Genomic DNA, 17,879 nt, shown 5'->3' on the forward strand with positions numbered 1-17,879 from the left:
GGTGATGATTCAATCGGTTGAATCACAACACTGTCACAAAGATCTCACATTTCTTTAAATTTTACTCTATAAGTAAGAGGTACATTTTGAACCTTATGCCCGACAGGTACAGCATTTCACATCAGAATAATTTTGTGTTCATAACCCACAAATGTTCCCAATTTTTCACAAAAGGCATCTGGAAATTCCCAAAACACCTTATTCAATGATCCCCGAAAGACATCTAACGCAGTATATTTGGGTGTCTGTATATCTTCACAGATGGAAAACATTAACAAACTTAATTATGACCCCATGCTTGCAAATATTAAAAAGGATCTACTGAGGGTCAACAGCCTCAATCTTTCAATTATAGGAAGGACTAATTTTGTTAAAATGAACATCTTTCCGAAGATCTTGTATCTATTTTGCGCAATTCCCATCTTGGTTGAGGATAAGATGATTAAAATCCTGGAAACACAAATTTCTAAATTTATCTGGGGCTACGGTAAGGTCAGAAGATCATCAAAATTTTTATCTCTTCCACAGCAGAGAGGGGGCCTAGGGCTTCCGAATATAACTCTATATTTCTGGAATAGCCTTCTCCAAGGGATGTTCCCTTTACTTAATATAAGCCCTCTGTCTTATAATACAGCTAGTATACGTATCCCATTCTATATACGAGTTAGCTGTAGGGGAGAACGCAAAAGGACTACTGTTGCGACAAATTGAACTGTCCTATTTTAAGAAGGTTACATTCAAAATTATAGATAATGCTTGGAGGGTTTGGAAGAAAATTTGCAAACATTTCGATATTTCAAAAATTAATAGATATACACCCTTATGGCACTCTTTTCTTTTTTCCAGACAAATCAATGATGATATTCCTAAAAGATGGGAGGCCCTTGGGTTGCTTTCAGTGGGGGATTTCTTAGATGCTCCACCCAGTACGAGATTCTCCAACCTTCAGCTTAAATTTAATATCCCGACTTCCGATCTTTTTAAATATATTCAAATAAATTCCATTCTTTCCGCGAAGCTTTCACACATTTCAATGAAGATTGTTTCTATTCTTGAATTTATTCGCGGAGGGAAAAAACCTAGTATAAGTATTTTATATCGGTTGTTGTTGGAACAATGTCAGGATGATATGGAAAGAACAGAATCACGCTGGGCATCTAAACTGAAAAATCCAAATGTGGATTTGGATAAGATCCTCTCCCTCGCTGATAAGATCTTTCTAACAGCAACTCTTAAAGCACAATTCTATAAGACTGTATACAACCTATATTTTACACCGGCAAAACTGTTCTCATGGGGGAAACGAACAGACGATAAATGTCCTCGGTGTGGGATGGGCCCGGCACATTTAATACATATGTTCTTTGAATGCAGTAAACTGACTTTGCTTAAAACTAAAATATCAGACTTTTGGGAAGAGGTTTTTGGGCATAAAGTCCAGATGTCTCCTACTTTATTTTTGATAGGGCATGACAATACTTTGAGTCATAGTAAAGAGGAAGAGTTATGTATGTTTTTGGGCATGGCAGTATATAGAATAATATTGGCTACTAGATGGAAAGACATAGATTCCCCTAATTTTCAAGTTTGGATAACTCGTTTTTGGGAATAGCTAACCAAGAAATGGCAATTTATGCAGCCAAAGGTAAAAAGACTAGACAACGTGGTGCTTTAATTTGGATGCCAATCACCTCTTGGAAAGACAGGTTTTAGGTTAGATTTTTTTCTGATTTTTCTTTTGTTGTTCAGATTAATTGAAATGTAGTATTTATTTGTGAGTTATCTAAGCCACGGACTATTATTTTTTTATTGTATTCTAAAAAATACGGAAACTTTGTTTTGTATATATTGTACGCAATGAAGTTGCCTAATAAAACTATAAAAAAAACAATTTAAAAAAAAAAAAGCATCTGGAAATTCTTTGCCATTCACAAATTGTTCCTGTTTCTCATTGACTACAGTATAAACAGGAGGAACTGCATTAGGGTCTAATTTCATTATCAGATCTTGTTGATGAGGCCATCCCAATATGGGATCACTTTTGGCAGCCTGATACATTTTTCCTTACGTTCCTCTTTCACCAAAGCGAATATTAGTTCAGAAATAGCCATATAGATCAATCCTGTTACCCTGGTATCCTCAGGTTGAACATTTGGTTCTACAACTTCACATTCTTCCAATATGTTTCCTATAAAGATTTACTGATAATGTTGTACCAAGCACAAGAGTCACCATGACTTCCACACTTTTTCATTAATGTCCACCACACCTTTTGGAAAATCATTCATACCTCCACCCTTAACTAACCCTGGGCGTAGGACTATGCTACGCTCGCGTAGAATGCAGAGTTTGCGCAACTACGCGCTACACGAATTGCACGTAGCACAGTGCAAAAACGCATAGCGTAGCGGGCATTTATTGCTTGCTCGCGGTCCTCAACGTCAGGTTGGCGACCGCAAGCGAGCAAAATGACATCCCGGCGAGACTTTTTCCTCGTTCCCGATCAGCAACATCAAGTTGCTGATCGTGAGCATGGAAAATAAACCTCCCGGCGAGATTCTCAACGCGGGGAGGTCAGGTTTCCCATCGCGAGTGGTCACGTATGCTGGCGACCGCTCGCGACGAGAAACTACCAGTCCGCGTTGAGAAAACTGCCGCTCGAGTACAAATCTACTCGAGCGGCAGAAAACGACCGCTTGCACTGTGCAAGATGCCGTTTGCAATGATTGCACAGTGCGGACAAGCATCCGGCACTGTGTAATCAGTGCGAACAGCATTTTCCCTAATGCACTACGCAGCTCGCGTAGCTTGCGTAGTGCGCAGTGCACTTTGCGTAGCATAGTGCTACTACGCAAACTACGCCCAGGGTTACCCATAACACACAATACACAATTGGGATTTAATTCTTCAGCCCATCATCATTCACTACAAAACTGACACTTGTTTGCACACCCTACTAAAATGCCATTTCTTCTTATAGTAGTTATAAGCCTTCTCGACTGCAGGACACCCTTTAAAATTCCCAAGATGGAAACTACTGCCATACCTAGAACAATTAGGAAATATTTTCTTTTTGCTAGAAACAATATGTTTTCCTTTATCACTCTTAATAGAGTTAACCTCTGTAGGCATGTAAAGTGTTTTCTGAATCTCCACTACCATTTCCATTGCTTCCTCTAATTTCTTGTACACATTTCTCTGACTTCTCACTGCTCTTGGCAATACTAACAGTTGCACTTAGCGTCATGATGGTTCCCACTCACAGTCTTTCTTGAAATTTCTAACTTTTGGTTTTCATCATGAACTGGTCTCTCAAAACCTAGTCATAAGGTATGGCTTCAAATTCACAGGATGATGCTATTGCTCTAAGAGCGGATACATATTTCTCTATACTTTCTTTTTCTCTTTGTGCTCTTGAATTCAATTTAAATCTTTCCATAACAGTATTAACCTTTTTGCCATACCTATTAGTCAATTGTTTGATAGCATAGTCAAATACATTTATATTCCCTGGAGTTTCAGGAGGAGGTAAAGTTTGAATTCTTTGAGACCCACTCGACATAATGTGTGTTTTAATAGAGCTAACTTTCTTTGAGGAGTACTGTTCTCGCCTTCTAAAATTTCCATGTATGCCAAAAACATTGGATACTATAGTTCTCAATCCATGGGTGGGTCATCCTTAACTTGTAAAAATGAAGGTGGTGGCGCAATGCTGGACATTGTGGAGAAACAACCAAATGTTACTAAATACCAGTAACTCACAGAATGTGCTTGTCACTGCAAAACAAAATTTGTGGACAAACAAATCCCTATGATATGGTGAGCGTATCACCGATAACTATATTTACTGGTGTGGGTCACCACAGAATGATAATTCTGCCAGACACAGATCTATTTGGTGTGCCAATCACCATCATAATCCGCTGTGATCGCACTATATATTTTTGTAGTCTTGCCCAATAACTTTATTACTAGGTTACCTCCCGATAGGTGTGTGTCACCGCAAGACAACTTCCATCAGACTCGCTGGACACGCAACTGTTTTTGGTGTACGAGTCACTGTAGAATGAATCCACCAAATACTGTGTTCTCAGTGCATGGGAGAGCAAGACCAATCCAAAATGCATGTTCTCAACATACCTTCATACAGCGTATGACGTTGATGACACCCTCACTTCCTGACATGTCAGGACCCCTTGTCTCCACCCGATAATAGCAGCACAAGCCTTCCTACAGCAGCAATAGCCACAAAATGCTTGCAGGACAAACTTGCTTACCAGCTTTTTTCAGGTCTTCCACACAACAACACCGGTACCTCCAATATGCATTAAGTGCAGCGGGCTCACCAAACCTGTAAATATCTTCAATTTTCCTTGATCATCGCATTGTACCAGAATACCAGCAAAGATCTCGTGGCTGCTCCTGCTTCCCTGTCACAGCCAAATATGTAGCAAAGAGTGACTCTGGGTTCACTGCGATACAGGAAAGTTTATTCATATAAACATATATGGAGAAGAGCACGATCATCGCACAGCGGAGGTTTAACTTATCTCTAACTGTCTTTCCCAGATTGTATCCAACCTTCTCTCTTGAACATTCTAACTACATTACTCCACCCCCATGTTCCAGAATACCGAATATAACACATTTTCTTGTTGCTCTTAATTCACTAAGAGGTTTTAACTTTTTCGTTGTTATCGGATCTTAAGTATATATAGTGACCAGTTTACCAAAAAAATGGCAAATCTGGGTGGAAATATATAACTACTATATGTGGCTACTTTTTAACATGGATGACTCGCCGGAATCCATAGAGGCTTTTGAGAGCACTATGCTCTACATCCGTGAATGGATGAATTGCCATCAGTTTAAGCTGAATCCAGACAAAACTGAGATTATGATGATTGAAAACAAACTGCTTAGTTAGAATCCCTCTATCTGGCCATTGGAGATGGTTGCTCCCTCTGTCGCAAAAACAGCAGTTAGAAAACTCTAATTCGATGAAGACCTTTCACTGAAGCCTCAGATAGGGGCAGTGACCTCGTCCCGTTTCTTTCAACTTCGAAAAAAAATAAAAAATCAGGAAATATTTTTCCATCTAGGCCATTATGTTATGTTATTTGCACTTGTATCGCGCACAGATACTCCGAGGAGTGACACGGCGTGCGCCTGGAAAGAGGGAAAGTGAGCACGGAACACATGAAGCTACGTTTAAGTAAAGAGATAGGTCTTCAAATTTTTTTTTTAAATGGACAGAAGTCTTGAATACTGCAGAGAGCCAGAGGGAGTGCATTCCAGGCTGTAGTAGCTCTGACAGCTAGTGAGCTACCCCCAACTCTAGTGAGCAGGAAGCGGGGAGTATGTGCTAGGATCTGAGAAAATAAACAAAGGTATCTGGCGGGAGCATAGAACTGGAACCTCTTCCGTAAGTAGGAGGGGCCACAGTTGTGCAAAGCACGATGGACCAGGGCTTTAAACTTGACTTGATTTGCCACAGGCAGCCAATGAAGTGATCGGAAATGCGGTCTGACACTACTTCTCATTGGGATGTTAAAAACAAGTCTTGCAGCAGCATTTTGGACAACCTGTAATTTATTAAGAAGGTAGCCTGGCAAGCCAGATCTAAATTAACCTCATCATGTCCCAAATTCACCACACTAACTCTCTTAATCAATCAGTATTTGTATAGCGCAGCACTCACTCCTAAAAGTATCTGGGCCCTGACGGTGCTGTGTCTCGGTCGAAAAGCCAGGTCTTGCCTATCCTTCTGAAGTCCGCTGAAGAGGTTGCTCTACAGAGGTGGAGGGGCAAGTTGTTCCAGGTCCAGGGGGCGATGTAGGAGAAGGAGCGGCCCCTAAGTGGCTGCAATGAATGTTGGTGTGTGTGCGAAGGCGAGTGAGGCGTAGCTCAGGTGTCTTGCGGGTAGGTGGAAGCTCAGTCAAAGGTTTATGTTGAATGGTCCTTGGTTGTGTAGAGCTTTGTATGTGTGCATGAAGATCTTGAACTGGCACCTCTTTTGGATGGGTAGCCAGTAGAGGTTTCTGAGGTGAGGGGTGATGCTCGTCCGTTTTGGAAGATTCAGGCTGAGTCTGACTGTGGTGTTCTGAATGGTCTGGAGTCTTTTGAGGAGCTGAGTGGAAATTCTGGTATAGAGAGCATTGCCATAGTGGAAATGGCTGGTGACGAGGGCATGTGTGATGGTCCTTCTGGTGCTGGTTGGGATCCACTGGCAAATTCTGCAGAGCATGTGTAGGGTGTGGAAGCAGGAGGAGGTGACTGCATTGACTTGTAGCTTCATGGTCAGTTGGCTGTCGAGGATGATGCCGAGGTTGCATGCATGGTCTATTGGTGTGGGTGTTGTTACGATTTCTGCTGGCCACTAGCTGTGGTCCCATGCGGAGTTGCTGTTCCCGAAGATCAGTACTTCTGTTTTGTCCGAGTTGAGTTTGAGGCAGCTGTCTCTCATCCCTTTAGCTACATTGGTCATGGCGATGAAGAACTTGGCTTTGGCGTTGGGGGATCCTCGATGAGTGAGAGGATAAATTGAGGTTAGGAGATTATCTTGAGTCCATGGGATGTGACGATGTCTGTGAGGAGGGTCATGTAGATGTTGAACAGGTTGGGGCTGAGAGATGATCCTTGGGGTACGTCGCATATGTTGTCCTTGAGTGCACAGGTGACGGGAAGCCGACAGATGCTCTGAGTGCCTCCTGAGAGGAAAGAAGTGATCCACTTGAGGGCGTTTTGCTATATTCTGATGTTGTGCAGTCTGTCGCGGAGGGTGTGGTGGGAGAATGTATCAAACACAGCAGAAAGGTTGAGGAGGATCAAGGCCACTGTTTCTCCGCGGTCGAGGAGAGTTCTGAGGTCATCAGTGACAGCATTCAGCGTGGTCTCTATGCTGTGGTTGGTACGGAATCCTGATTGTGAGGCTTCGTGAAGGTGGTTTAGTTCCAGGTATTCGGTGTGCTGTTGGTTGTGGCTTTCTCAAGGACTTCAGCTGGGTAGGGGTGCAGGGAGATCGGTCGGTAATATTTAGGTCGCTAGGGTCGTCAGAGGGTTTCTTTAGGAGGGGTCGGACCTCTGTGTGTTTCCAGCTGTCTGGTAAGTTTGCAGTGGAGATGGAGGTGTTGAGAATGCTGGTGAGTTCCGTACTGATTGGATTGGTTCTGAGGTTGAAGAGATAGTGGGGGCAGGGGTCAGTGGGTGCCCCAGAGTGGAAGGACGACAAGATGGCTGAGGTGGTCTAAGTGGTGATCAGAGACCAGTTAGTAATCATGCGGCTGGAATTCACTGGTTTAATAAGGTTGCTAGGCAATCCAATAACAACCACTCTATGTGACAGGCAACAAGTGGCAGGCAGGAAATGCGGCAGGGGAGCTGTGACCAGCCAAGACGTCAGGCTCTGCTCCCTACCTAGACATTCCCAAGGGGTTAAATCAGAGGCTTCAGCTGATGAAAAACCAAGCAGCTAGATTGGTCTGGCATCAGCTTAGATTCTGCCACACCAAACCTCTGCTGGTAAAATTACACTGGCTTCCAGTTAAAACCGAGTGTATTATTTTTAAAAGCGACACGGTAAAAGCCCAACTTTTGTGACCTCCAGACTTTGTAATTATATTCCTAAGCAAAATCTTAGATCAGTGCGCCAAAATGTTTTATAGGTCCCAAAATTTAACAGGAAGGGATTGTGTGGAACCAGGTTTGCTGTGCTTGCTCCTGGTGTCTGAAATTCCCTTCCCTTTAGCATCAGAGTTTATGACTTACTAAATGAGATTTAGTACGTTGTTAAAAACCTGGCTCTTTAAACAGGCGTACGGTAAGGATCTGAGTCTCCCATTCCGCTGTGTTATAGTAAAACATTTTGGTGTAAGTGTACATTTCAAATATGCTGTAACATAACATAACATCTGCACTCATAGAAATACTTATTGAATGGGTCCACATTCACAACTTTTTGGAACTCACTAAAATTGGCAGTAGTTGTTTAGCAAGCTGCGATAGTCTCGAGTTTCCAGGCATACTAGAGGCAATCAAACACCCAAAAGGTTCGTCCAAACACTGCCAATCACTCGGTCTAGTACTCGGTCTAGCATTCCAAACCATCGTTTTTTGCCCAATGAGCCACTCTTGACAGAAGTGCATGATGCGAATCAGTACTGAGCCTATGCCTCATGGAAACAGTCCATCCTGAACGCTGGTTATCTCACGCCTCCACCTTGCAACCCACTGCTGTTTTAGTTGGGAAAATCGAGATTCACACCCTCCCCCTGAATGTCTGAGCTATGCCCCTGAATGTGCACTTTTCACTCTCTTCTTATAGTGCACAGGCTTCTCTTTGAATTGTGCCTCGCTCTCCGAGTACTAAGCCTCTCTAGGTTCTTTTATTTTTATCCCTGAATGCTTGAGAATATTGAACTGCTCTCTGTGCAATAATGGGCCTATCTCATAATACCCATTTGATTTATTTGCAAATGTATTAATGAGTGTTTATCACATAGCACTTATGTGATTTGACCTCTTCTTGGTATTTAAAGCTTTACTTTACCTGCACCTAGGATGTAATAGACAGACAGGATTGGCCAAATCATTATTTGTATTATTGTGGTTCCAGTTAAGTGCTCAAAAAGACAGGGGTATCACCGGGAGATTCTGTGGTGGCAAAATGTTAAAAGGGAGACGGAAGGGGTATGTACATTTTAAAAGAGACAAACCATGACTAAAAAAATGGTAAAAGGTATTGCAGGAACAAAATAACATTGTGGGTAGGGTACAATAGTAAACGAATCAATGCAGTCACCTGTTCCAGTATGCGGCTAAAGGTGGATTGGGAAATGTATTGGCCATAGACAGGAATCTTTCAAACAGTAAAGTACAATTGCTAACAGCCTCCAGAATAGTGTTATAATTGTTCTGATAATGAAAGTAAATTGTGTGTCTTCCACATTGAGGGTAACTATGGAAAGTGCTGGCATGGAAACGTTTTCTTTAATTAGATTAGTTCAACCCGTGACTTACAATAGGGGGCTCCAGCACTGAAACCTTCTTCTCTGCAATGGATCTTTGCCACCTTTTCGAATGGAGAATGAATTAAAATTATTTTAATAAACATTGCCAATTAAGTCATTTAGGTCAGTGAATAATGAGAGTTTTGGATCAGGTTGAAAACCTTTATTTATCGATAAGAGTTTAGTATATGGTTTTGGTCTTTTTATTCAAATTAGTAAATCAGGTAAATCCAATTTCAGAAATTTCAAGGATATCATGGTTAGGGTCAATCTAGAAAATTACAGCCTGGTCCATAAAGGAATGTAATCCCTACTCTACTCTAAGCAGATCTTAACCTACCAGAACCCGATGGTGTATAAAAAGAAGTGATGCACCGGCGGCGCAATGGGCTTGTAGATAAGCCCCGATGGCAGCATGTGGCTTAGAAAAAGAAGAAATGCATTTTTAAAGTCAGCACATTCTCCAGAGATGACATGTTTAAGCAAGTTAAGTGTGCTTCGTTTATCAAATAATATTGCATTGTTCAGCATTTCCTAAAAGCATTTATTTATTAAAGAAGAAAATGTACTGAAAATGGTAGAGGCCTGGTCTGGCCTAGTAGTGCAATTCCGATAGAAAGGAGTGCTTATCCCAAAATCATGTTACACGTTAATTTTGCACATTTAAGAAAAAGGAACATTTTTTACGTTTCATTCTACTAAGCATTTTTGTTTTAATGTCTAGTGTAAATTATGGCACTTCTTTTAAGCTAAATGTTCTGCTCTTTCAAAAGTATCTGCACATTAAGTATCCTCCTGTTCTTCTTGTTGTTCAAAAGTACTATTTTCTTTTTTCTGCTACCTGGTATGTGTAAAAGGGGACATCCAGTATAAGGAAGACGTTTCCCTTACTCAGACCAGCATTGCTAACAATATTCAACCAGAATGTTCCTTTGATGACAGATTTGGTAATTTTTGTTTTCAGACATAATGATACATCATTCACTTGACAAGACCTTTAACGTCTTGGTATCTCCTAAATGGCCATGCAGTGTACTAATGTAGCACCCATGCTTGCCTATATGTGCATTGGCTTTTTTGATAATCCTTATGGCCCCACCAGTCAAGTACCGCCTGGTCCATGATGGCTTCGCAGGATACTTTTCATTCATGTAGCCACTCTGCACACATGGACACATCAGAAGAACTTTGTTGGGGAGCAAACGGGGTTATGAATCCTGGTGCACATTTTGGGGATTCAATTCCATAAACCTCTCCTCTAAAACTGGTCTGTATTAAAGATATCACTCTGCTGAATATTGAGCTTATCAAGTCTGATTACTGCGTCATCTGTACTTAAGGTCCAACCCTTTTACCACCCAGCCTTGACTGCTCACAATTGGTACATTTGGCCAAACACATTTTCAAAGTGAATAAATCCACCATCCCAAATGGGACGAAATAGTCTTAATATTTGAAACATCAACGCTAAATACCAGTCTCCACTACAGATAATGCCCAGTTACCACCTACTGCCCAAGAAAGTAAAGAAAAAGTTTTATAATCTACTTGTTATTTCTTAAACTATTGGAGTGGGGCTTAGAAAGAGCCACACATCAAGTATAAAGTGCTAATAAAACACTTTGACAGGGTCCCTAGCTAGGTGGACAAGTCACTGAGGTATGCAGACACCACCATTAGTCTTGGCCTCTCATCCTGGCTTCTCCATTTTACCTAATTGTGCTAGAAATGAATACTGAGTTATAAATCCAGACAGGAGCCACAATGCAGTGACCTTTTCCTGGAAAGGTGGTCCCTTCGCCTTTTCATCAGAATCTCCGCCACCCCCGTTTAGTGGACTGCCTGGATAATGAAAGCAGGAGACATGGGGCCTGTTCACAAGTGTCAAAATACACATGTATATTTACTCACATGCACAAGGGTGTAAAACAATAGGGACAGGTTAGCGATGTAAATGGAAACTGTTTACAAATATTCTTTCAAACGTTGCTAATTTAGGGTGCAGCATTGACTTCTATGACATTTGTAACCGTTTACAGTTTCAAACACTTCTTTTAGCCAGTAGTTTGACATTCTGGCTTCTTATGAATCCAAAAACATTACATTTCTGAACATGTTGCAGGGTCAAATGAAGACTTTGATGAAAAGTTATCCAAATCTGTGGTCCAGGATTCCTGAGGAGGTGGAATTTTGCATGTTTGATAGTTTTTTAATATATAAATGAGCTCAAATACATATAAATAGATGTTCAATGCTGTTATGACTAAAGAACATAAACCTATTTTGACGGGTACTTCTGAATTTTAACACTCACTGTTCAGAATGTGTGTCCATATCAGGCGGTCGCCTTAGTGCTTTACAGTAACCAACCATCAACCAGCAGGAGGAGTCAGCGCCCAGCAACGAGACAAACACAACACCAGCAGCTCCACCTGCATGAATTTTGATCATCTGCTTTATTTAAACAATATCTTAAAAAGTTGTCTCCTTCATGGAAAGCTAAAATACCCCTCTGTCAAAGTATGTTTATTTTAAACGAGGATCAGTTCTAAAAGTTGAACGATGTTTGCAAAGCACGGATCGCAGCCTTAACTTTTTAATTTTAAAGTGGAAACTATATATTCTAAATTCAGAGTGCCTGCTGGTGCTAAACTAAGGATTGCATTTCTTCCTAGAGCTGAAACAGTGAGAGACTCTTAAATGTGACGGGGAGACATGTGCCCTGCGCCTGTGCATCCGGATCCCCACTTACACTGCTGCCAGAAAACAGATTGTGCATTTCTACACCCCTCACTTCTTCAGTGCAAGAGCCACAGAAACGCAAACAAGCACTGAAAGTCTTCCGTTCTAGGTGTGAAGAAAGGGCAAGGATGACCTGCATTCCATGCTCGTTCAGGCTTAGGAAGGGCCGCGTGCTGATCTGAAAACCACACCATGCACTTGTTCCATTTCGGCCAAAGGGCGGCTGGGATCAGTGGTGCTTCTCCAGTTTCGAGGGGCTCACACCCAGGCCCTTCCACAAACAGTTTGAAGCCTAAACACACAGGACACAATCCACCTCGGCAGGGCAAGCTGCAGTGCTGTTGTCTTACCTGGCACACCTGGAGCAGATGTTCAGGGTGACCTTCGCCTGGGGTTCGGCGGCGTACGTGTTTCGACCGTGGCTAAACTTGCTGCCGGACGGCATCAGGCTGGTGACTCCCTCCATCCTCAGGTCATCGAGGTCCTCTGTAAGAGAAGCCACCGTTACTACAGCAACACACGCTCACTACACCACATGCATAGGAAGGGGAGATGTTCTCAAAGGAGCATTACAAAATGCATCTCCTGCCGAGCTGTATTCGGGGCTACAACATTTAATCAATTTTACATGCATTTATCTAAAACTTACTTGCCAGCTCCTTAAGGAAATTAACGGGCTGGCAAGCTGAAGGGGCGCATTACAACCTTGTTCCCATTCTTCATCACAGTTCTCACTTTCTTGAAAGTAATAGGCCAACCCAGAGATAAGCAATCTCACTAGCTCCCTAATTGCTACCGCTTCTTTCCAAATACAACGTCAGAAACAGGTTTCTCCAGGTACAGGTGAGTCATTAAAAATTGGGTGAAGTCCTGTCTGGTGCTAGAGCAGGAACGGACTTGATTACGGCTCATTTTTGTATACCTAAGAAGGGTTTTATCTAAAGAAAGAGCCTACCACCACAGCATATACTTATGTGTGCTCCGTTGCATCTTTTGGCTCACTGGTCTGCCAGCTTCCTGGAGAATGGGTCCTTCCCCATATTTCTTGGTGATCCAGAAGACCATAGTTTGGTGTCAGGGAAGACTCACCTGTTGCTAAGGGTTCCATTGTCTCCTCTGGTTCATTAGTGTTTAATATAAATGTCAGTTCAATAGGTTGGGAGTTGGTAGTAGGGGCAGATATTGCAGTGTCTGTGGCACCACATGCATAGAGTAAGAAGTAATATGAACTTTCTCTTTAATTGCGTGAATTGTGTCCTACTGTCATCTTATCCACATGACCTTGCATCTCCATCCACTGAAACAGACTTTCAGACTCCTGAGACACCAGAGACGTGCACAGTTCTTGCAGAGGCTGGATTCTGGACTGGGGCAAAAACACTTTGTACAGAGCAGAGTCGAATTCGACCCCTATGAAAGCTCTGCTGGTTGAGGGCTGAACATTCAAGAGAAATCCATGTCTCTTTAGTGTAAGTATGGTCAAGTCAGGTTGTTGCTGCGTCACCTATACATGAGGGGCCTGGAGCAGCCAGTCGCGCAGGTAAGGAAACATTGAGATCCCCTGTAGATGAAGGTGAGCCACTAAGGGTGCCACCACCTTGGTGAAGGCTCTAGGCTGAATGGTAGAACAGAATACTGCCAATGGTGACCCGAGAGAATTGCATATACTGCAGGAACATCGAGGCCATAGGAACATGGAGAGGTGCATCAATGAGATCCAGAGTAGTCATCACAACACCTGCTTGGATTAAAGGAATGATTTGTTGCAGGGTCTCCATTTTGAATGGAATCTTCTGAACATATTTGTTTAGGGACTTGAGGTCAATCATGAACCGAAATCCCCATTAACTTTGGTACTAGGAACCAGCCACGGCCCGTGGAGGGTGTTCCGTGGGGCGGAAAGGTGGGGCGGGGGAGGGGCAGGGTGGGGGGTACTAAAGACCGGAATATGGATAATTGGAGGTAAGTAAACAATTAAATAAATAAAATGAATTTCGTAGCGCGCCCTGCATCGCAAATTGCGATGCAGCGCACGCTACGAAATCCGTTTTATTTATTTAATTGTTTACTTACCTCCAATTATCCATATTCCGGTTTTTAGTACCCCCCACGCTGCCCCTCCCCTGCCCCGCCTTCTCGCCCCACGGAACTCCCTCCACGGGCCGCGACTGCTAGGAACACAATTGAATACACGCTTTGTCCCCTCTCTGACTTCGGAACTGGCACCATTGCTTTCTTCAGGAGAAGCAACCGAATACCTTCCATCAAAGTGGTCCTTCTGAGTGGATCTCTTGGAAGAGGTGACTGAATCGTTCCTGTTGATGAAAGAAAGGACACAAACTCAATCTGGGAACCACCTTCCAAAATACTCAGTACTCACTTGTCTGAAGTCATGCAACACTAATTCTTTAGGAAATAATGGAGCCTCCCACCAGCCTCTGGAATCCCGCAAACTGGAACCACTGGGGCAGCATAGTGAGGAGCGCTGACTAGGATCCCCCTGAAACTGACTTGGTTCCTTTTGGAACTTGCTTTGAAAGCACTTCCCCTGGAATTTCTGAACTTTGAACGTATTCCTTTGCCTATGGTGGGAAGGATGATGTAAGGACTTTGCCAAGGAGAAGATTGTTTATTCTGCTGCTGTTTTCCAAAGGAAAAATAATATTTCTGCTCCTTTATACCTTTATACAGCTTATCTTCCAAGTCCTTACCAAATAATCTTGTTCCAGTTAAATGGCAACCTCAATGTCATAGACCTCTGCGCAGAATACGTGTTCCATCCTTTAAGAAACAGTTTGCGCCTTTCAACAATGGATGCACCACAAGACAGCGCCGAAGCCGTGACGGAATCAAAAGCATTGCCTGAAAGAGATTCAGTCTGCGTTCCATGGATTCCAACAATTCCGGACAACGTCCACCCGCTTGCATAGCACTGAACAAAGTTTTAAAATGAGACAGCAAAGACCGGGCAACATATACTTCATATATACCAGCAAGAATGCCCAAATGGGATCTGGCATAAGCCCTCTTTGAAGATGAGTCAATCTCTCATCTTTAAGAACATTACCTTCCGCCATGGATGAGCACCCATCAGACTGACCACAATAGATTCCACAAAGGATAAAGCTTGGACATGAAGCGAGGCAGAAGAATGCTCTCTGCATCCCTCCATTCATTTAAGAGAGCGTCCATTACGAAAGGATGAATGGGCGGGGCCTTCGTCAGCCATTTTCTAAATTGTGCTCTGTGGACTTGCTGGCCACTTACTCATCCGGAAATGCCATGTTTTCACTAACAAGGGTCAGAATGTCTGTCAAATGTTCTTTGGAAACATATTTGCCTTTATGTTCCATTGGGCCCATAAACGACTCATCTGGCGAATCAGAACTGGGAATGTCAGAATACCGTTCCTGTCCACCTACAGACTGTGGTCTTGCTTTCATCTTTCTTAAACCAGATAAAGTGCCCAAAATCAGCCTCTTGAGCCTCTCTTGCGACATCTTTTTCATAGTGGGAGGCGCTGGCGAACAATGGTTGGGGAACAATGCCTCCTCTTCCTAGCACGTTTGGAGGATGTAACCATACATAACAGAACTTCCAACTAAATGTAAACTCCAACACACCCAGCTTCCATTCGAATACATATTGAAAATGCAGCTTACACTACATTCCACTGGAATGAGCGTGTGTGATGGACAGCTCATTAACATAAGAATGCTGTCAATGGCTGCACGCCATGCATGTAATGCGGAAGTGGAGACCGGCTCTGGAACACACCTGCTTGCGTTGTCAATGGTGGGTGTAGTGCGTGGCCCTGGCAAGCCTAGGCAGATGTGTCCTCGTTTAATGGGAATAGGTGTTGTTTCCCTGGCCAAGTGAAAATAAAAGGTCTGTCTGGGAACAGATTGCCCGGTTGGATCGAGTTGAACTTTTTTAAGTCAATCCAGTGCTTGTTCTTTCTGCAGCCGGCCACTAGCAAAAGGTCTGAGCAGAGGAAGTCTTTTACTCTTTCTGCTGACTTGGGTTGCTCACGGATTAAGTAGAGAAGCCTGCCCTTCTCTAGCGGCCCGAATCTAAATGAAAGCGCTTTTCCAACGATTCCTCAGAGGTAGTCATTGAGCCAGAAGGCCCGCTGACGCCCTCGCCCATCTTGAAAGCTGCAGGCATGTTTGCAATGTGCTTGTACATTAATAAGGCGTGAAAGGAGAAAACTCGTGGGACTGGCCCTGGCTCTCAACCACGCGCCTCGTGGTCACACATGCATTAAAGGCCTCAGAGAACCTGGCAACCATCAACAGGCTCACAGTTCACTAATCCACGAGCCGCCGGCCAGCGGGAAAATAAAGGATTGACTATTACAGTCTTAAAACAGCGGGCAATAATTGAAGATCCAAGGAAAACAGCCATGACTAAGTAACCTTTCAAAATCTGCAATCTTTCACTGGCAATTAGAATAAAGTAACTTCAGCCTTCAGCCGCATCCATCACGCCAAGGCCAGAACCGACACACAATACAGGGCTGACATTTTGGCGTCTCTTCTGACAGCTTATAAATAAACCGGTCACGCTTTGCGCTTGTTTCCATTTTAGTGGGATACGCTATGTGTTTGTCTACACGTCCCCCGATACACGGAAATCAAGTCCATAAGTGAGAATTACCCAGGACCTTGCAAGTAACCACGTTTCCTGGCACATAAAAAAACAATTATTGTGTAAAAACACATGGAAACACAGCCGCCTGGTGTGCAAGTGTGCGAACTGTCAGATGTGCGAGTGTTCTGTCATTGTTTCTTGGGCGTATGGTTTGCTTGGGTAAGTGCTAACAAAAGATGTAGGTGATTTTTCGTATGTATAGATGACTGGAATCTCGGTGATAGAATAAATCATTTGGGCGCATCTTGGTTGCAGCTACAAAGTTAGGCAGCATTATAGGAGGTAACAGCACTTTCATGAAATCGCCAAAATCATAGAGGAGAGTTACAGGACATGATCTTTCAACCCCTACGGATGAAGCCACCGGAAGTGACGCCACGTGTGCTTACACCCGCCTTACAATAGGTGACGTACAGGCGCCTTTGAACCTGACGACTCCCATGACGGGCTGCTTTTTTCTGCAAGGAGGAGCTAGGTGTGCCAACCGACGTGACTTGATCACTCAGTGACGCCTATATTCACCCATCGTCGTCTGCAACCTGCAGAAAGGCGGCGAAGGACTGCACGCGCTTTCATTAGCTGATGGGGGCAGGATACTGGAGACTGCATATTTAATTAAGCTGCAAACCGGAGTTCAATGCGTTATGTGACGAAGTGTGTGCATGGCCAGGTTTTTTTCCCCCAATAAGACTGTTATTCCTATCGATATAGCGCCCTCGCTTTCCGAAAACGCAGCCACTTGAAAAGACTCATGGTTTATATACAGGGCACCGATTTTATTAATGCCAGGACTCAGCTAATATAATATGAGTGAAAACCAGCTGCGCTTTGAATAACAATACTTTCGATTTGTAGCCTGTGTGGCTGGGTACATGATTGCTTTTATAAAATGCTAAATGAGTCATATTCATGCGGCTGAATGGTTTCAACAAATCTTAGACCAATAAAGTGTCGTACCTGGATCTGCGAATGAAAATGTAGAACCTTCAGCCACAGGGAAACGCATGCTCATTTTAGAGTAGAAAAAAATATTAGCTAGACCTTTTCTCATCTGAACTTGCTTTACTCGGATTAGGGCCTATTCACAAACTGCGTTTTGTAGTATGTAAAGTAGTACTACTCAGAGACTCCAAAATGCTACACCAAGTGGATCCCAGTATATCTTTCAAAGGTTTAGACTTAGGGTGACCAACCGTCCGTAAATTTCACGGACCGTCCATAATTTGGACCTCACGTTTGTTGTCCGTGAGGATCCCTTTTACGGATGCCTTTGGTCCGTAATTTTGGGCATTGCAGGGAACAGCATTTTTCCCTGCATGAAGCCTCAACTCCCTGATGGGGCTGCCTTGCACTCCTCCTTGGAGCACAAGAGCAGCCCCACCCCGCCCATTGTCATTATGCGGCTGATTGCCACATACAGAATGACAATGGGCCAGTCTGGGCTGCAAAGCATGTGGTGGGCCTCCCCAGCCTCAG

At 43.3% G+C, this 17,879-nt stretch overlaps 1 protein-coding gene across 2 annotated transcripts in view; it reads right to left on the reverse strand.

The window, feature by feature from the left end:
• C5_1H8orf34 (chromosome 5_1 C8orf34 homolog) overlaps positions 1-17,879 on the reverse strand; it is a 1,018,772-nt gene that overhangs the window by 369,015 nt on the left and 631,878 nt on the right. For both annotated transcript variants that reach the window (XM_085605488.1, XM_085605487.1), the window contains exon 8: positions 12,101-12,236. In XM_085605488.1, coding sequence (XP_085461614.1) covers positions 12,101-12,236 — 136 coding nt within the window. The remainder of the gene's footprint in view (positions 1-12,100; positions 12,237-17,879) is intronic.

Source organism: Triturus cristatus, chromosome 5_1, assembly GCF_964204655.1.
Source record: "Triturus cristatus chromosome 5_1, aTriCri1.1, whole genome shotgun sequence".
Classification (NCBI taxonomy): Eukaryota; Metazoa; Chordata; class Amphibia; order Caudata; family Salamandridae; genus Triturus; species Triturus cristatus.